This window comes from Balaenoptera borealis (genome assembly GCF_965194805.1).
Source record: "Balaenoptera borealis genome assembly, chromosome: 5".
Classification (NCBI taxonomy): Eukaryota; Metazoa; Chordata; class Mammalia; order Artiodactyla; family Balaenopteridae; genus Balaenoptera; species Balaenoptera borealis.
This window is the reverse complement of record NC_138862.1, coordinates 67,193,840-67,215,937: the sequence shown is the minus strand read 5'-3', so window position 1 is coordinate 67,215,937 and position 22,098 is coordinate 67,193,840. Positions and strand designations below refer to the sequence as shown.

Here is a 22,098-nt window from a genome sequence, read left to right as displayed (position 1 = left end):
GCCCTGGTCTGGGATGATCCCACATGCCGTGGAGCGGCTGGGCCCGTGAGCCACAATTACTGAGCCTGTGCGTCTGGAGCCTGTGCTCCGCAACAAGAGAGGCCACGATAATGAGAGGCCCGTGCACCGCGATGAAGAGTGGCCCCCGCTTGCCGCAACTAGAGAAAGCCCTCGCGCAGAAAACGAAGACCCAATACAGCCATAAATTAAAAAAACCAAAAAACAAAAAACAAAAAAACAGGTAAGCCACAGATGGGGGGGGGGAATATTAGCAATACATATAATTAACAAAGAGACTTGAATACAGAATTAACTTTTAAAACATTCTGCATTCAATAATAAAAAGAAAAACAATGGGTAAAAGTTTTGAACACACTGCCCATAAGGGAAGATATACAAATGATCAACAGACGTGTGAAAAAAGTGCTCAACATCATGAGTTAGACTGTGTGGAAAGGTTAATTAAGAAGACTTATAACACCAAATTTATTGTTGAGGATATAGAACTGAATATTTACATATTGCTGGCTGTAATGTAAATTGTACAACCACTTTGAAAATTTTTTAAGTATTTTTTATAAAAATTAAACATACACCTATCCTATCACCCTGTGATTCCAATCCTAGGTATTTACTGATAGAAATGAAAATACAGTTGACCCTTGAACAACACAGGTTTGAATTGTGCAAATCCACTTATATGCAGATTTTTTTCAATAAATACAGTCAGCCCTCTGTATCTGCAGATTCCACATTGGTGGATTCAACCAACTGTGGATTGTAAACTTTAATACATGATCCTTAGCTGGTTGAATCCATGGATGTGGAACCCACATATATGGAGGAGTGACTATGGGACTTGAGCATACGCAGATTTTGGTATCTGTGTAGAGTCCTGGAGCCAACCCCCTCATGGATACCAAGGGATCACTGTACAAGTCTCGTAAAATGTGTACAAGAATATTCTAAGAAGCTTCATTTACAATAGCCTCCAAATGGAAATAGCCCAAATGTCCATTAACAGGAGAATGGATATACAAATCGTGACGTATTCATATATTGGTAAACTTCCAAGCAATAAAAGGATTGGACACTCATGCACACACATATACATACATATGTATATATTTTTATATATTGGTGAATATTATTTAGAAACCAGTATCTGACACAAACTTGTGTGTATACATATATGTGTGTGTGTATATATATATGTATACGTATATACACATACAAACATATTTATACAGTTGATCCTTGAACAACATGGAAGATGGGTTAGGGGTGCCAACCCTCTGTATTGAAATTCCCATATAACTTTGTAGTTGGCCCTCTATATCTGTGGTTCCATATCCTCGGATTCAATCAACCACAGTGGTGTAGTAATGTAGTATTTATTGAAAAAATTCCATGTATAAGTGGACCCGTGCAGTTCAAATCCATGTTGTTCAAGGGTCAACTGTATATATATATATTTGAGTATGTGTGTGTGTGCATATATATATATATACACATACACATATATCCACATACATACTGGTTTATAATTCTCTAATAAAAGGAACCAGAGTTCCTTGCAAAAATTTGATTCCAGGGTTAGGGCAAGGAAACTATAAGATAAATATAAAACAATCCAAATATTTATATAGAACCATAGAAGACCCAGAATTGCCAAAGCAATCCTGAGGAAAAAAAACAAAGCAGGAGGCATAACTCTCGCATACTTCAGACAATACTACAAAGCTAAAGTAATCAAAACAGTGTGGTATTGGTACAAAAGCAGACATATGGATCAATGCAACAGAATAGAGAGCCCAGAAATAAACCCACACACCTACAGTCAATCTTTGACAAAGGAGGCAAGAATATAAAATGGGAAAAAGACAGTCTCTTCAGCAAGTGCTGCTGGGAAAGTTGGACAGCTGCATGTAAATCAATGTAGTTAGAATACACCCTCACACCATGCACAAAAGTAAAGTCAAAATGGCTTAAAGACTTAAACATAAGACATGACACGATAAAACTCCTAGAAGAGAGCATAGGCAAAACATTCTCTGACATAAATAGAACCAATGTTTTCTTAGGTCAGTCTCTCAAGGCAATAGAAATAAAAACAAAAATAAACAAATGGGACCTAATCAAACTTACAAGCTTTTGCACAGCAAAGGAAACCATAAAAAAAAAAAAAAAAAAGAAAAGACAACCTACAGAATGGGAGAAAATATTTGCAAATGATGCTACAGACAGGGGCTTAATCTCCAAAATATACAAACAGCTCATACAACTCAACAACAACAAAACAAACAACTGAATCAAAAAGTGGGCAGAAGACCTTAATAGACATTTCTCCAAAGATGACATACAGATGGCCAGTAGGCACACGAAAAGATGCTCAACATCATTAATTATTAGAGAAATGCAAATCAAAACTACAATGAGGTACCACCTCACACCATTCAGAATGGCCATCATTAAAAAGTCTACAAATAACAAATGCTGGAGAGGGTGTGGAGAAAAGGGAACCCTCCTACACTGTTGGTGGGAATGTAAGTTGGTGCAGCCACTATGGAAAACAGTGTGGAGGTTCCTCAGAAAACTAAAAGTAAAATTACCATATGATCCAGCAATCCCACTCCTGGGCATATACCTGAACAAAACTATAATTCAAAAAGATACATGCACTCTTATGTTCACAGCAGCACTATTCACAATAGCCAAAACACAGAAACAACCTAAATGTCCATTGACAGATGAATGGATAAAGAAGATGTGGTACATATATACTATGGGATACTACTCAGCCATAAAAAAATGAAATAATGCCATTTGCAGCAACATGGATGCAACTAGAGATTATCATACTAAGTGAAGTAAGTTAGAAAGAGAAAGACAAATACCATATGATATCACTTACATGTGGAATCTAAAATAGGACACAAATGAACCTACCTAGGAAACAGAAACAGACTCACAGACATAGAGAACGGACTTGTGGTTGCCAAGCGGGAGAGGGAGGAGGATCGGAAGGACTGGGAGTTTGGGATTAGCAGATGTAAACTATTATATATAGGACAGATAAACAACAAGGTCCTACTGTATAGGACAGGGAACTATATTCAATATCCTGTGATAAACCATAATGAAAAAGAATATTAGAAAAAGAATGTCTGTACGTGTATAATTGAGTCACTGCTGCACAGCAGAGATTGGCACAACATTGTAAATCAACTACACTTCAATTAAAAATACATAAATATAAAAATATAAAAAGGAAGGAAATTCTGAAATATGCCACAACATGGATAAACCTTGAGCACATAATGCTAAGTGAAAATAAACCAGTCACAAAAAGAAAGAAAAAAAAGATAAATATGAAACATTATGGAGCACGAGAAAATAAGAACCTGCTCAAAAAATGATGGGTATGTATCAAAAGGACACAGAAGCCATCTTGATAGGGTCCCATAGGGCTGAATCTGGAACAATTTGAGCATCACAATAACAAATGATAATAACAGATCTTATCTCATTGAATAAAATAGAAATTCATGATTCCATAGTGATATAAACAAATGCATAAGTAAATATTTATGTAAGATAGGAGGTTATGCTCTCTAACCAGTAAAATGCTTATGAATAAATGTAGAGGAAATAATGGAGTTAGAAAATCACCAATGGATACTAAAACTAATGAGTGAAACTTGGATAAAATTTTTACGTAATTTCACAAATCTCCCCATAAATTACTTACCATTTACAAAGGAAAATAATAACGTTGTAATGGTGAAACCTAGTGGGCATCATCTTCACCAAACAATCAAAATTATCACGACTAATGTTAGGATAAACTATTTTCAAGTGCCTTTTGATATGACAAACTAAGGAAGACACTGCCTTCTGTGCTATACCTGCCAAAATGCTTAATTTGATTCTAATCACGAGAAAGTATCAGACAAACTCCAATTGAAGCACATTAAACAAAATAACTGGTCTTTACTCTTGAAAAATATCAAAGTGAAAACAAAAAACAAAAAACAATAAATGCTGAGGAACTATCCCAGATTAAAGGAAATTAAGAAATGAAAACTAAAATGTAAGAGCCTGGATTTGATTCTGTTCTGGGAATGTACTATACTTAGGCTGTAAAAGAATGTCCTTGTTCTTAAGAAATACACAGTGATATAGATAATTTTTCAACTCTTAAATTTGTTATCTTTCCAAGTTCGGAGAAAAACCCTCAGTTACTCACATCTTATTAAAAGTCCAATATGGTAATATACCCCCAAATCTAGATTTCAAATGTTCTTACAAGAATCTCTATTACAGAAAAAAAAAAAATTCCTAAAGAAAAAAGAGAGATCTACGAATTATCTCTGATCATAGACTCAAATGGCAAGTAAAACAATTCAGGCTTGAAGGGCCTCACAGACTAACATAACCAAATTGAGTAAATTATTCCTAAATAACAATGTACAATAGGTACCACATCACACTGTTGTGTGTAGACCATTCTCCATGAATATTTCCCTGTTAATCCTCTGGGTCTTCATAGTGAAGGCATTTACAGCCAAGTTAAGGACGTTTGTATAACGTTCCCAGACATCCCAGGCTTCAAGGTAGCTCCCTCCTTGAAGACATTCCAGGGGAGTAAAGATAAAGACCTCTCCCTTTCTTCCCCAGAGAAGATTTTCTTACATTCCAGAGTAAAGATAAGGCTTCTTTCTCCAGATGGGAGAATGGATAGACCACCAGCAGAACTATTTTCAGATCTGAGTTTTAAAAACTTGCGTTCTTCTCTTGTTATACCACTGCACATGAAGGAACCTTCTGTCCCTCACCATGTTAACATGTTGGGACTGAGGGTCAGGAACTGATGCAAGATGTTGCTCTAGCTGCTGGTTTTGCTATCAGTAATAAACTATCTTTGTCCCTGACACACATGCCTGTCTTCTGTCAATATACACACAAAAGTGTGGCAAGGCTAATTAACTAGCTTGTAAGAGAGGAAAATCTTAATCTTGCAAAGTTTCTGACTTAAGAGTTGACCTTTGGTAAATTCCTCAAAAGAGTAGAACAATCAATAATCAACGGGAAAATAGGGCTACTCAGTTAGCTAAACTTGATTACACTAATCCTTGGGACCTATTCTCTGGGTTAGACTTAGGCCAACTAGGATATTGGACAGCAAGTGGTTTCAAATCTTTTTTATAATAATTGTGATTGTCCTTATGTTTTTCTCCTTCTTTGATGTCTGATATCGAGGTACTTAAATGCTGCTACAAAATCATTGATCTGGGGCACTACTCAACAAATTATCTGCTTCACAAAGAGGCTGAGGCCCTCATAGTCAGTCAGCTGTGGGGGTTGAGTTTGACCAAAAGGGTGGAATTGAGAAATTCTAACAAGAAAAATGGTACAGACCTGGCATATTTTAGATGGAAGTATTCCTAAATGATGACAAACATAATGCAGAAAATGTCTTTTACATATAGGTCACAAATTAAACAGCTAAGGTCTTCTGGAGAAGCCATATATAACTAAAACTGGTTTAGTTGATGATTTATACAGCTGCCCAACAGCAAAAACCCTGACTGGTCTCTTTGTTAGCTGCTAACCCATTACCATTTTAATGGAAAACGCAAAGTTCATTATTTAGAAAGTGTCTGTGGTTTTTCTTTCTCTGCTTTCTCCTTTCTATAAATTCTGTTTTGTATGTATTAGACAAAATTGACCTATTGGTTTACTTTGTATTCAAGTAAATAATGTGGCAACAATTAAGTATGTCTGAGTTATTCTTTGACAGGTGGTAATAAAGTACTGTTCATTCTAGCTCTGGAGCACTACATTACCTCATGTTGTTTCTCTACATCCTAGAAAATAATCAATTTATAAAAACTCCTCAAATTATTCTATTTTGAATATGTCATGTGTATCCTTCTCTAAGCCTAACAGATTATACTTTATATGTATTAATACATTTATTTAATCCTCTCAACATTTTATTGTCATTTTACAGAAAAAAAAAACTGAGCACAAAAAGCTTAAGTAACTTTTCTAAGATCCAACAACTAGAAAGAAGCAGAATTAGGATTTGAGTCTCAAAGAATCTGACTCTAGTGTTAATGCTCTTTAACTCTATACTAGACTATCTTAGTAAGTAAAAACAAACAAAAAAACAGAGCTCTCCACTAAGCCTAATTATCAAAGCTCCATGGTTCTGTATCCTCTGGAAATGATGGGAGGAAAAAGAGCTGATAATAATAGAAAAGCTGACTCAACATAATTCCTTTTATCTTTGGAATAAAAGTGAAGTAGTCACACTTTAGCTTCTCATAAGATTCCTTCAATGACTTTGATTTCTCACGCTCTTTTTTACACTCATTTTGTTCTCTCAGTTACTTTGCTGCATTCTATCAATTTCTATATTTACTCTTTTAAATGACTTTCAGGTCACAGTATATGAACACTTCCATTATTAAATACCCTGACTAGAATATAAACTGAATGAGAGTAGCACTTTTTTCCCCCTGAATTCTAGGGAGTAATTATTTTCAAAGGTCCAAGCTTTTATAGTCATTTTTGATATCTGATGATTCTCACCACCTCACACCCCCAACTCCCAAAGGGAGGTACTTTTCAGAGGCACAGTGCTATTTCTTTGTTTTTTTTTAAGTTTTAAAAATTACACTTGAAAATATTCTAACTTTAAAAAATTCAAACAATAACTATAAAATGAAAGTTCCCTTAAATCAACCCACTGTATGCCAATCCCCTTTTCAGATTACTTCCATTAACAGTTTCGTTTATATCCTCTTGGCCTTTTTCTATATTTTAACAAGTAGATATTTGTTCTATAACTTTCTTGTTTTCACTAAAATATGTCTAAGAGGTATTTCCTTGCTGTGTTTTTTAACTTTTGCATTGTATTCTATAGTATAAAAGTAACATTAAAAAAAGTGTCTTCCTATTTATGGACTTTTACATGGGTTTCAAATATTTTGCTATGATATATAATGATGCAAAGAACATCCTTCAACAAACTTTGTGCATAAGTGACAGTCTCCAGAAATTATTAAAATTTCAGTAAGATTAGATTTTTAGAGTCAAAACATATGCTTAGTTTTATTTAAAAAAATAAAATATATGTGTATGTGAGGATCCACTTTCTGACACTGTTAACAGAAAATACTAGTTATCTTTAAAAATTTGCTCATATAATAAGCTAAAATCACTATTTTGTTATTTCATTTTTCTTTTTCCTTGTTGTTAGTGAAGTTGAGAATCTTTTCAGGTTTGTTAGCCATTTGTATTTCTTTTGTTTACATACCTTGCTTACTTTTGATTGGGTTATTTTTCATATCAATTTACAGAAATTTTTAATGTATTCTGGAAGTTTATAGCATATAGAAATGTATCTGGATGTTTATAGCATATTACAGATAAACAAATTTTGCCTGGTGCAAATAATATCATGAATCTTGATTTTATAAAGTTTACTAGATATTTTGGTAATTATTTATATAAATTCATAGGAAGCTAGTTTTTTAAATGGCTTCAAAATATTTGTGGGTACTCTAATTTATTTACCTAAAATTTTGTTACAGACAACAAGGTTGCTTCTAGTCTTTTGCTATTAACAACACAATAATGAATATCCTTTATAAATTACTTTGCATTCAAATATTGAGTATATTTATGGGATAAATTTCTAGAAATAAAATTACTCAATTATTTGAAAAAAACTTTATATTTTACTCTTTAATTCAAGTATAAGACACATAAATGAAATTGTACACTTCAATGAATTTTCACAAAGTGAACAACCTTAAATAATTACCACTACATCAAGAAATAGAATGTTACCAGCAGCTGTCTTGTGCATCTCCTGATTTTTGCTCCTCTCTCGTCTCCCCAAATCTGACTTCCTACACCAAAAATCAGTTTTGCTTGCTGTTGATAAATGTTTCACTTTTTTCTAAAATATTGTTGCACATAAATGAAGTTAATTCATTTTCATTGCTGTAGAATTCAATTGGATTAGTATAATACAATTTATTTATTCAGTCTACTCTGATGGTCATTTGTTTGTAGTTTGGGACTATTATAATACTGCCATTGCAAATAATGCTACTGTCATTTGGTGCATACGTGCTTGCATTTCATTGGGCATATACCTAGAAATGAAACTTCTGGGTTGTAGGGCATGCATACATAGGTATGCTAAAATGAAGTAAATAAAGTTAACAACTTTATAAAGTAGATTCACCAATTTACCCTCTTAGCAGCAGCGTTTGAGAGTTCTTGATACCCAATATCGTTGCAAACACTACCAACATTACCAATGGTAATGGTGTACCTTTTCATATAAATATGAAAATATATTTGTCATTTAGATATTCTCTTTTATGACATGTTTGTTCAAATTTCTTCTGCATTTTTTGCTATCGACTTATATTTTTCTTATTGATGATTCTGTTTACACTCTGGATAGGAGTCCACTGTCAGATAAAATTAATCCAAATATCTCTTCCTTGTCTTGCCATTTCACTCTCTTAATTGTGCCATTTTTTTCCAAGAAATTCTTAATGTTTTCCTCTATGGTTTATACTTTTTGATTACTGTTTAAGAAATAATTCCTTAACCCAAGTATTATGAAGAAACTCTCCTATTACACTTTCTAGAATCTTTGTGTACAGTGGAAGAGTCAAATTTCATTTTTTCTATATAATTATTCAATTGACTTTGTACTACTTATTGGGTGGCGGGGAATCTGTCATTTCCTCCATTGCTCTGCAGAACCAATTTGGCTAAATATGCTTGGATCTATTTCTGAGCTCTTTATTCTGTTCATTGGTCTATTTGTATATCCTGCACCAATAAGAACACTGTCATGACTAATACAGCTTTATTTAGTAAGTCTTGTTTTCAAGTAGAGCGGTCTTCTAATTCTGTTTTTCTTTAATACTTCTCAGCTAGTTGTGGCCCTTTGCATTTCTCTGTACATTTTAGAAGGGAAAAAATCAGCTGAAATTTATATTGGTATTCTGGTATATCTATAGATTAACTTGTGAAAAATTGTCATCTTTACACTACTACTGAATTTTTCATTCCATGATTTAGGTTCTTAAATTTATCTTAAGTTTTATAGTTTTCTGGGTAGAAGTCTTAAATATCTTTTATTAGATTTATTCCTAGAACTTTTATTATTTTTATTTTACTGTAGATGAAATCTTTATACAATTTTAGTTTCTAACTATTTTGTAAGTATATGAAAATTTGGTCTATTTTTACTTGGACTCTGTATCCAGTAACCTTGTTAAACTCAATTACTAATTCTAATAATTTATGTGCTAAATGATATTTTTTTTACATTTCCTTTGTTTCCAATCCATACGACTGATTTATTTACCTCTCTCAGTACAATGAAAATAGAAGTGGTCACAGCAGTCATCCTTGTCTTGTTTTTATCCCAGAGGTAAAGCTTTTAACATTTTTAAGTATGAATAATATTTGCTGCCATATATCACACTAAAGAAATTCCCTTCTTGTTTTAGTTAGTTGTTAGTAAATGTTTTTTTTGCTTTTCTCATCTATGGCTTAATCATTATGGTTTTCTACGTTATCCTATTAATGTGACGATTTACACTGATTCATTTCAAATGTTGAACAAACCTTTCATTCCTGGTATAAACCAAACTCGATTATGATATTTTTATTGCTATATTTATTTATAGTTTGGCTGGGATTTTTGTATCTATGTTCATGCATGATATGGACTTATAATTTTCACTTTTTGTAATGCTTTTTTCAAGTTCTTATTTTTTAATTTAAAAAAATTTTTAATTCAACTATAGTTGATTTATAGTATTGTGTTAGTTTCAGCATGGTAATTTGGGTTTTTTGTACATTATATTCCACTATAGGTTATTACAAGATACTGCGTATAATTCCATATGGTATACAGTAAAAACCTTGTGCTTATCTATTTTATGTATAGTAGTTGTGTTTGTTAATCCCATTCTCCTAATTTGCCCCTCCCCTCTTCCCTCTACCCTTTGGCAACCACACATTTGTTTTCTATGTGAGTCTGTTTCTGTTCTGGATATAGATTCATGTGTATATTTTTTAGATTCTACAATACAAGTGATATCATATAGTATTTGTCTTTCTCTGACTTATTTCACCAAGCATAATATTCTCTAGGCCCATCCATGTTGCTGCAAATGGCAATATTTCATTCTTTTTTTATGTCTGAGTAATATTCCATGGTATATATGTACCACATCTTCTTAAGCCAATCATCTATCGATGGGCACTTGGGTTGCTTCCATGTCTTGGCTATTGTAAATAGTGCTGCTATGAACATTTATTGGTGTGCATGTATCTTTTCAAATTAGAGTTTTCATTTTTTCTGGATATATACCCAGGAGTAGAATTGCTTATCATATGGTAGTTCTACTTTTAGTTTTTTAAGAAACCGCCATACTATTTTCCATAGTAGCTGCACCAATTTACATTCTCTCCAACAGTGTACAAGTGTTCTCTTTTCTCCACATCCTCTCCAACATTTGTTATTTGTAGACCTTTTGATGATAGCCATTCTGACTAGTGTGAGGTGATACCTCATTGTGGTTTTGATTTGCATTTCTCTAATAATCAACGGTGTTGAGCATCTTTTCATATGCCTGTTAGCTATCTGTGTGTCTTCTTTAGAAACATGTTTATTTAGGTCTTCTGCCCATTTTTTAAATTGGATTCTTTGTGTGTGTGTGTGTGTGTGTGTGTGTGTTTGATATTGAGTTGTATGAGCTGTTTGTATATTTTGGATATTAACCCCTTTCTGGAGGCATAGTTTGTAAATATTTTCTCCCATTCCATAGGTTGTCTTTTCTGTTTGTTGATGGCTTCCTTTGCTGTGCAAAAGCTTTTATATCTGCTTTGATTTCTTTTGCCTTGGGAGACTAATCAAAAAAAATATTGCTACATTTTATGTCAAAGAATGTTTTGCCTATGTTCTCTTCTAGGAGTTTTGGTGTCATGTCTTACATTCAGGTTTTTAAACTATTTTAAGTTTATTTTTGTATATGGTGTGAGGGAATGTTCTAATTTCATTGTTTTATATGCAGTTGTCCAGCTTTCCCAACACCACTTGTTGAAGAAATGGTCTTTTCTCTATTGTATATTCCTGCCTCCTTTGTCATAGATTAATTGACCATAGGTGTGTAGGTTTATTTCTGGGCTCTCTATTCTGTTCCATTGTTCTATATGTCTATTTTTGTGCCAATACCACACTGTTTTGATCACAGTAGATTTGTAGTATAGTATAGAATCTGGAAGGGTATGCCTTGTTTTTTTCCCCCAGGATTGCTGTGGCAATTATGGATCTTTTCTGGTTCCATATAAATCTGTAGATTGTTTTGGGTAGTATGGCCATTTTAACAATATTAATTCTTCCAATCCAAGAGCATGGGATATCTTTCTGTTTCTTTGAATAATCTTCCATTTCCTATATCAATGTTTTATACTTTCAGCATATAGGTATTTCACCTCTTTGGTTAAGTTTATTCCTAGGTTTTTTTTTTTTTTGATGCAATTTTACATGGGATTTTAAAAAATTTCTCTTTCTGATATTTCATTATTAGTGTATAGAAAGGCAGCAAATTTCTGTATATTAATCTTGTATCCTGCGAACTTGCTGAATACATTTATTAGTTCTAATAGTTTTGGGGTGGCGACTTTAGGGTTCTCTATACAGAGTATCATGTCATCTGTAAATAGTGACAGTTTTACCTCTCCCCTTCCAACCTGGATACCTTTTATTTCTTTTTCTTGCCTGATTGCTGTGGCTAGGACTTCCAATACTATGTTGAATAGAAGTGGTGACAGTGGGTATCCTTGTCTCCTTCCTGAATTTAATAGGAAAATTTTTAGCTTTTAACCATTGAGTATTATGTGAGTTGTGGGTTTGTCATAAATGGCCTTTATGATGTTGAGATATGTTCCCTCTATACCCACTTTGATGAGAGTTTTTATCATAAATGGATATTGAATTTTGTCAAATGCTTTTTCTTTGTCTACTGAGATGATCACATGGTTTTTGTCTTTCCTTTTGTTAATGTGGTGTATCATATTGATTGAGTTGTGTACGTTGAACCATCCATCCTTGTGACTCTGGAATGAATTCAACTCGATCATGTTGTATGATCCTTTTTATGTATTGTTGGATTTGGTTTACTAATATTTTGTCAAGGATTTTTGCATCTATGTTCATCAGCGATATTGGCCTATAATTTTCTTGTCTTGTGGTATCTTTGTCTGGTTTTGGTGTCAGGGTGATGGTGGCTTCATAGAATGAATTTGGGAGTGTTCCCTCTTCTTCATTTTCTGGAATAGTTTGAGAAGGATAGGTATAAGTTCTTCTTTGTAATTTTGGTAGAATTCCCCACTGAAGCCATCCAGTCCTTGACTTCTGCTGCAGGGAGGTTGTTTTGTTTGTTTGTTTGTTTAATTACAGATTCTACTTCACTTCTAGTGATCAGTCTGTTCAAATTATCTGTTTCTTCTTGATTCAGTTTTGGCAGGCAGTTCTATCTGTAGCCAAAGGGGCTTGTCTCCTCTGTGTAGAGCCCCAGGACTGGGACTTCCAGTCTGTGGCTTGACCTACTCACTCCCCAGGGGAAGGGTCCACGGGTGCAGACCTTCTCATCCTTTCAGACCCCTACCCAGAGTGGAGGTCCCAACCCTATGACTTTTTTCCATCCTACCCAGTTACATGGAAATCTTTCTTGCAGCTTTAGTTGTATAGGAATTCTTCTGACAGTTTCCAGTTCCATGAGACTTGTTCCACATGTAGGTGAATTTTGAGTTGTTTGTGGGGGGAGGTGAGTTCCACATCCTCCTACTCTGCCATCTTGATCCAATCCCTTTTCAAGTTTTGACATCAGGTTATGTTGGCCTCACAAAATAAGACGAATATGATTTTTTTCTTTCATAATTCTCAGAAAGAGAAATAAGTTCTCAGAAAGAAAATAAGTACTGTTGTTACTTATTTCCTAAAACTTTGGTGGAATTTACATGGATAGCCAATTGAACTGGAGTTTTTTGGCAGTTGAGGGTATCTATGAGGCAGGTGCCCAAGCTTTCTCATACAACTGTAGGTTCTTCAGAGGCTTTGTAATGACTGTCACCCCCACAGTAACTTTACAAGGGAAACATGCTCTCTAACTGACTTACTTATTCCAACAACCTTCAGCTCCTGAACCTGGCAATACACCTTCATAGCTCTTAATTTTGGCATCGCCTTGCCTTTGCAGGTCAGTCTCTAAGTAGGGAACCCTGAAAATGGCTTGAGCTCAGCCAATTTCCATGGTAACTACCCGGGTTAAAAGATAAGCATATATTCTTGCCATATCAAACAATGGGATTATCAGCTGTCCCACACTCCCTTCCTTTCTTCCCCTCATCCATGGACTGTTCCTGCCCGCTTTCCTACCAAAGAATTTTTCAGCCAAGAAGCAAGCTCCCAATATCATATTCACATACATCTTCTACCACCCCCACCCCCCCAAATTCTAAGAACACAGGTTTTTTTCAGGTATTCACCCTTTCAGCTGGCTTCAAGGAGTTCTCTTGGAGCTCATGAGACTTAGCTTAGGGGCAGACTGGGAAGTATAGAAATAGAGCCAAATATATATTTTTTAATGTATTATTTGATAAGAGGTGATTCCAAATTTAGAGGGGAATGATGAAATATCCAGGAAGTGGTATTGGCATAACTCTTAGTCATCAGGTAAGAAATAAAGTTTAATCCCTATTTCATACCTCATACCTAAATAAACTCCAGAAAAAGACTTAAATATATTAAAGAAACAATAGATATAAGACAATATTCTTCATTATCTTGAAGTGAAAAAGGCTTTTCTAAGTATGACACAAAATCCAGAGCCATAAAAGAAAAAAATAGAATTTAAAAATTAAAAAATTTTAAATTTTTGCATGGAAAAAACCATCCTAAACACAGTCATAAAAGAAACAAAGGAAAGGAAAATATCTGTAGGTTACATCACAGAGAAAGCTAACTTACTTACTATGTAAACATTTTTCACAAATCCAAAAGACAAAGACAACAACTCTGCCAAAAAATGGACAAAGAATAGAAACAGAAATGTCACAGTAGAGAAAAAGATGTCCAATTTCACTTAAGATACAAGGAAAGTGTTAATATTATAATAATATACTTCCTTTTACTTAAAATGACAGGGATTAAAAGTTTGGTTATATACTATTGTTAGAAAGGTTGTAGGGAATCAGGTATTCTCAAACATTGCTGGTGGGAGTAGAATTTGGTACAACTTCTAAGCAGGGCAACAACCTAGGAATAAGGATTAATTAGAACTCAATTAGCTTTTAAAGGGAATACAGTCCAACTTTCAAAGACAGGATGTCTGACTGGATTATGCTGTTCTGCACTTTCTACTGACTCTTAGTTTAGCCTGTCAGAGGAAATGAAAAATACATTTTGGAGAATGATAACATCATTTAGAACCTCAAATTATCTCTATAATATTCATATATATATATATATGTATATATATATATATATGGGAGTATATAATGTTCATATAATGTTGAATTAAAAAAAACAAAATGGAAACAAAATCAAAAAGCAAACGTAGGTTACATGAAGACAATATAATGTGACCAAAAGCCAAGATAAATGCTAAGCTAGAAACCAGTTATGGAGTTATCAAACACATATTTAAAGTAACTATATTCGACATGTTCAAGGAAATAAAAGACAAGAGCGATAATTTAAGAAGATAACAGAAAGCTTTAAAAAGAGCCAAATGGAAGGTCTAGAACTAAAAAATAACTGAAATTGAACTCCATAGGTCAATCTACCATTAGATTAGACACCATTGAAGAATTAGTGAACTTTTAAAGACAAGTCAGAAGAAAGTATCCAAAATGAAACACTAACAAAATGAAACATTAATATCCTAACAACCTCCCAACAACATTAAAAGTGGGGATACTATTAAATTTTGACATCAAGAAAACATAGAATCACAGTTTATATTTAAATTATTATTTTTCTTAATATCATATTCAATCTAATCAAAATCCAGGTAAGGGCTTCTTTCCGTTTTTAGGATTTCACTTAAGCATTTTAAAAGAAATATTTAAATATATCAAACATATCAGATAAATAATACAAATGAGAAGACTGTTTAGCTACTTACATTCCATATGCTGAGCTTACAGCAAGGCTAGTAATCTGTTGTGGAGGTTCACCATCCACCCAGACCAATTGAATAACAAGTTCTGCTTGATACCCTGGAGGCATCCGCACTGGTCGTGTCTTAACACTAGAAAACAGAGAAAAAGTAATTGCATCATATACAGTTCAAATACATATGTTCATGCTTATTTTCAGAATTTACAACAAATCTTCCTACAGAAATATACAACACCAGGCATTGAGAACATTATGCAGGTAGGCAGTATCTTCTCTAGCTTTCTCAAAATAAACCAAGACACTTGTGATTTCTTAGCCTTTCCTTTAAGTAGTTTTTCAGTCAGATCCACAACTTCACCTGGCTTTCATCAGTTCCTTTTTCTCTTGTGATAGTAGTATTTTTAATTATTTTTCCTACATAATATTTGTTACATATATGTAAGTTATAATGCATAACAATAAAAACTATGACCATTAATCTACCACCCAACTTAAGAGCTCAACATATTCAAAACCTGAATTCCTGCTTTCTCTATAAATTTGCTCCACTTGCAGCCTTCTCTATTCCAGCTGATAGCAACTCTTATCCATCTAGTTATTGAGTTAAAAAACCTTAAAGTAATCCTTGACTAATATTCTTATACCTTACATCTCATATCTCACATACAACCAATTATCAAATGTATTGGTGCTATCTTCAAAATATATGCAGAAGCTGACCACTTTTTATAATACTTTAGTACTGCTACCATCCTAGTTACAGTTGACAAATAAAAATATGGGATATCCATTTAAATCTGAATTTCAAATAAACAATAAATAATGGGTTTATTTTGTTTATTTGTTTGTTTTTACTGTATTTCCCATGTAATATTTGGGATATACTGATACTAAAAATGTTCATTGTTTCTCTGAAATTCAAATTAGTGTATCCTGTTCTGTTTTGTTTTGTTCTGTTTTGCTGAATCTGCCAGACCTTAACATTATCTCTAGGTAGGTGCAATGCCTCCATATTGGTCTCCCATCTTTTACCTTTCCCTTCCATCCCTAAATCTACTTTCACCATAGTGACCAAAGTGACCAGTTTAAAATTTAAGTCTGATCATATCACTTCTGTATTTAAAACCCTATAATCATCCCCATTTAATTAGGAATAAAAGCCAAGGTCCTTACAATGGCCTATAATTTGCCCTCTATCTGACTTCATCTCCTACTACCCTGTCCTCTACCGCCCACCATCCTTTCTTTGTTCTAGCTACACTGACCTCCTTATATGCCAGGCACTTTAAGGCCTTTGTTCTAGCTGTTCCTGCTGCCTGGAATACTCTTCCACCAGATATTCTTCAGAAAACTCCCTCATCTACATTTGGTTTAAGTCTCATCCTCCTAATGAGGCCTATGATGACCTCATACAAAGTCAAAAGAAAATCAGATAATTGCACAAACGTATGTATATTGATAAGAATTGTAATATTGCTAAAAATGAAGAGCTGGCAGTGTTGAAAGACTTAATTATTAGCTTATGTATATGGATATCTAAATCCAGCAAAGGAAAGTCATTTAGGGATGGATGCCAACATATAATTTGGTAAAGCATAGATTATATGCAACTCAAGAACCACTTGTAATATACTGTAACTCAAAGAATAATATACTTCTGCTGCTTGGTCCTTTGGAGCTTATATACATATAGGATTATACTGAATCCCTTTGGTTCTCTTGATAATCCTTAAGATTGTCACTACTACTTTACAAGTCAGCATTAAATGCTACAACACATGGTATTGTTTACTTCATCTCCACTACCAGATTTTTGTTGATTTTACTGGTTTTTCTCTTTTATCCCTATCTTTTATATTTTTTTAATTTTATAGAAAAATACTCAGGTCACTGCAGGACCCACTTTACTGATGGGCTTTCTTAGCTAATAAATCAATCTACAGTGCTTTCTTAAGCTTTGTTTAATTTTTTGTTCTCTTTCTCTCTTTCATTTTAATATAAATCAATTAAGTGAAGCAAAGTGATATGAAGGAAAAATTAAATGTGTAAAATTATAACATTATGCAAGTTTTCCATTTGCTAAAGTTTAATGATTTTGTTTCCCCTTCATAGATCTTCCTCTCAGTAATGCCTACTTATACTTCCTTTTTTAATTTCACAAGAAAAATTTGGGGTGTGGGGCAAAAGCAATGATTACAAAAGTACAGCAACTGCTAATTGTATGGTAAGCTGATTTTTCTCCTGAAACCTCATCTTTAAATTTTCCGTAAGTGTTTTTATAAGAAATGAGGAAACCAGTTATCCACAGTTCCTTGAGTAGCACACTCAGATAGTTTCATATGAGGCTCAGAGAAATTCCTTGATTAGGTTCAATTCTCCAACCAGCTAATACTAGAAACATTTGGTTTGACGATGTAGAAGCAGTAAGTGGTAACTTAAGGAAACTGCATTCTTTTGTACCCTATTACCAGAAAGCATAAAAACAAGATAAACATTACTATAGGCTTGATTAACTTTAAGTTTTATTTGAGCATGACACTAAACCTTGTTTAGATATACTGAGACAACGTAGTTTATTACAAAATAGTATCAGTTGAAAAAAGAGAAAGAAATATTACGCAATATCCTAGTAACCATGAGAGAAAGCCTTTTTTCTGACATAGTATTCTTGTAGTAAACTTGGTTTTCTTTTTGATTCCAAGAAGGCTGAAGACGTTCCCTAAAAATACTTTGTCAATTGAGAAGTACCAGGCAAGTGGCAAGTTTCTACTCTGCCAAACGTTTTCCCATTCTATCAAAGCTATGTTTTCTTTAGGGTTGGTCAGGGAAGGAAATATATTAATTAGTAATGAAGAATGGAAATATTGTACCCTCTTCATAGATATTCCAAAAAAAAAAAAAGAAGACAAAGGTACCCCTTGGTGGACTGTAGACCACTTGACAACAACTTAATAAAAGAGAAGGATGATTTTATTTGGCACAGTTTCAAAGAATTATACAATTAACATGTAAAATTGTTTTAAAATTTGGTAGCAACTCTTACTTGAGGCATGGGATACTATCCTTCGTTACTCCTTCACTAGCCACAGTGTTAGTGCTCCCAGATAGACTCCTTGAAGAAGGAAGCTGGGATGAGAGATCAGGAAATGGAGGACTTGTTTCTGGTTCCGGGGTAATAATATCTTCAATATCATACTGAAGTCGTACTTCTAATGACTTAAAAAAAGAAAAATCAAGTTTTGATTTAACCTAGATTTTCATAACAATCACATTAAAATATCTGGAACTCTTTCAGTAATTATTCATTATTTTTTTCAGATTAATTAGTTCAATTAATAGTAAAGTTGAGATACCCCAAACTGAATTAAATAATAAATTATATAGAATATTCAATGGCATTCACAAAAAAATGTAAATTTAAAAAAAAAATAAATTTATTTATTTATTTATTTTTGGCTGTGTTGGGTCTTCGTTATTGTGCACGGGCTTTCTCTAGTTGTGGCGAGCAGGGGCTACTCTTCGTTGTGGTGTGCGGGCTTCTCACTGCAGTGGCTTCTCTTGTTGCAGAGCACGGGCTCTAGGCACACGGGCTTCAGCAGCTGTGTGGCACATGGGCTCAGTAGTTGTGGCACATGGGCTTAGTTGCTCTGCGGCATGTGGTATCTTCCTGGACCAGGGATTGAACCCATGTCCCGTGCATTGGCAGGCAGATTCTTAACCACTGCGCCACCAGGGAAGTCCCTAAAATGTTTTTTAATTCTTCAGAATTATAAGAAAATACCTACCAGTGGAGATAAATTTTCTGTATAATAAATATTCCTTAAGATAAAGTATAAATTACAATTCCATATACGATAAAATAAAAGGAGAAATTGGTCATGGTTATTCCAATGAAAGAAACTAAATTGGATGTGTGTGTGTGTGTGTAAAAACACACACACACACAACACACAAATTGTTATTTGTACAAAGCTTTTTAGCTTTAAAAAGCCTGCATTCAATCTTGACTTTGAATTACTTCAGTATAAATTTTCCAAAATAAATTCCATATTTTTGTTTGTTTCATTAGTTTAACTCTTATATAATTTCATTAGCTTGGTCAGAATTGCTTAATGAAAAACATATGATAATTTATACTGGAATAAAAAGGTGATCCAAACCCGTTTTTTTAAAGCTGAAAATGTTTTAAAATTACTTTATGACTGCATTCAATGCTTAAATGAAATCAATTTTATAACATAAACATTCACTTTTCAATGTAAAAATAAGCATTTTTGAGATTGAAAACAATTGTTTACAAAAAGTGTAATTATGGAGTAGTGAATACAGCAATATTATCAAAATGATTGTCATAATTATCTTAAAACTTAAAACCTCTGGTGACAATAACAATTACCAATTATTGAGTGCTTACTAAGACACTCTGCTAATGACTTCATATAATCATCACAAGAACTCTATGAAAGTGGCATTACAATTTCTAGTTTATTATTATTTTCTATTTTTCTATTTTATTTTCACAGGAAGTTATATGAGTGATGAAGTTGAGACTTACCCAGACTGTACTACTGACTAATGGGCCTTGTGACTTGTTCAGAATCACACAGGTATTCATTGGTAAAGCCAGAATTAAAAGCTAGGTTTATCTGACTCCAAAGCCTGGGTTTTAACTAATATATACTTTAAGGGCAATGTTTAATTTTAGCCATTGAGGTAAAAACAGTTATACATAGGCCTTTAATAGATAATCTTTATTTTCTGATAAAATGGTAAAATGGACTGGGTAGAGAAGACCCATATCTATAGGTGCCTTAATTTAGATTTAATTTATCCCATGACAGCATCATTATTTTGAATAATTAAATTATTTCATCAGTTTAAAAATTAAGATTAGGTAAGGCAGCCCCATAATTATTTCCACCCTACAAATATGTTGCTATTTAAAAAATCATTCAAAGTAATCTTATTGTAGTTGAGAAATAATCATTTATGGCAATTAGTTGGCAAAAAGATAAATTTAAAAAATATTTAATAAAGATATAGAACAAAGCTTGCATTAATTTGACATTTATATATAAAATAAATCAGTAACTATCTATATAAAACCTATAGGTATAATCTATCCTATTTAATAATACTAAATTTTGATAGAGAACTGTTTTTGTCATTTTAAGCCAAACTTTTTTTTAATATGTTATACTAAGTAACAAGAACAATTAAAAATTCTATGAATTGGATTACTGGCCACATACTGTACTCCTGATGGCTTAAAACCATACCAAGCACTAGTCAAGATCTATGATAACTGTTTTCTTTTAATAACTCTAAGTGTGAAAGTTAAATTTTAAATGACTTACCACTATTTCTGTTGTAATTTCATGTCTGCTGAATTTATAAATTATGACATAGGCAGAGACTCCTGATACACAGAATATTCTGCTCTCTGGACACCAGTAGATCATCTGAATGGCATATGGATCTTCCTCTACAATTTCACATGTTTGTTTTCCTTCTCCTACCTTCTGTTTTTCAAACACTTTTGAAGTTTTTAGCTTGTACAGCATCTGCAGAGTTACTATAAGATATTGAATCATAGTTATCTTCTAATTTGAACTTAATTCTTAGATGTTGTCGAAGCCTTTTAAATATACGTATTAAATCACAAAAGTAAAACCCAACTGAACAAAATAAACTACATTTTAACAAGGAATCATTCAATGTCATGCTCTCATATCAGTACCATTTAGCTGGAGGAAGACTATAGGGAAAAAATTAACATTTATTGAACATATACTATATACCAAAGAACATGTAGGACCTTTGTATGTATTGTCTCATGAGTTCCTCAGAAAAGTCCTGCGAAGTGAGTATTTTTATCCTTGTTTATTGACAAAAATACTTGGGCTCAGAAACTTTTAAATGAAACTACTGAGCCTACTTCTCTCTTAAGGGAAACCCCTCAATACTATTTCACAATTTTTTCCTTTGATTGTTAGATGAGAGGTTGATGCTATTCTTCGAGGGTTCATTCCTCTCAACAAATTTTTAGACACTCCTTCAGATGAGAAACATTTGTAATTTACCAGTACCAGTTAGCAATAGTGGGAATCCAATGATCTGGATTATTTTAGAAAGAATCTTTTCTGAGCGGCTCTGTGTTAGGAAATGGTCAGTTGTAATTTCTAAAAAGTCTGGTTTTGTGAATTGTTTTGGGGAATATTTATTTGGAGGAATATTATTTCCATTTTAGAATCTGATGATAACTCCGCTATATAAAAGCTCTGATTCTACAAAGGATCCTTGAGAAACATTCTAAAAATCTAGGAGTTCCTTCCAAAAGTGCATAATCTGAACCTAATCATGAGAAACATTAGTCAAACACAAATTGAAAGAGATTCTACAAAATAACTGGCCTGAACTCCTAAAAATGTCAATTTCAAATACTCAGCAACCATTCCAGACTAAAGAAAACTCAAAAGATATGATAACTAAATCCAACAAATAATCCTAGATTTTCTTTTATTATGAGAGATATTATTGGAACAACTGGTTAAAACTGAGTCAGATGTGGAAGTTAGATAATAGTATTGTATTAATATTAAGCCCTTGATTTTGATAACTATAATTTGATTATATAAAAAAATGCCCTTGTTTCTAGGAAGTATACACTCAAGTATTTAGGGAGGCATGTACTGTTAGAAGAGCATGATGTTTGCAACTTACTCTCAAATGATTATAAAAAGCTATATATATATGTATATATTTATGTGTGTGTGTGTGTGTTTGTGTGTGAAAATGGAGGGAAGAGAGGAAGACTAAAAGGGTGGGGGAGGACAGGAGGGAGGGGGAGGGAGGAAGCG

At 33.3% G+C, this 22,098-nt stretch overlaps 1 protein-coding gene across 13 annotated transcripts in view; it reads right to left on the bottom strand.

Moving 5' to 3' along the window:
• Positions 1 to 22,098, bottom strand: part of STXBP5L (syntaxin binding protein 5L) — a 382,290-nt gene that overhangs the window by 129,736 nt on the left and 230,456 nt on the right. For all 13 annotated transcript variants that reach the window (XM_082394859.1, XM_082394855.1, XM_082394860.1 and 10 more), the window contains 3 exons: positions 20,596 to 20,813; positions 18,282 to 18,454; positions 15,243 to 15,368 (listed from right to left, as the gene is read on the bottom strand). In XM_082394859.1, coding sequence (XP_082250985.1) covers positions 15,243 to 15,368; positions 18,282 to 18,454; positions 20,596 to 20,813 — 517 coding nt within the window. The remainder of the gene's footprint in view (positions 1 to 15,242; positions 15,369 to 18,281; positions 18,455 to 20,595; positions 20,814 to 22,098) is intronic.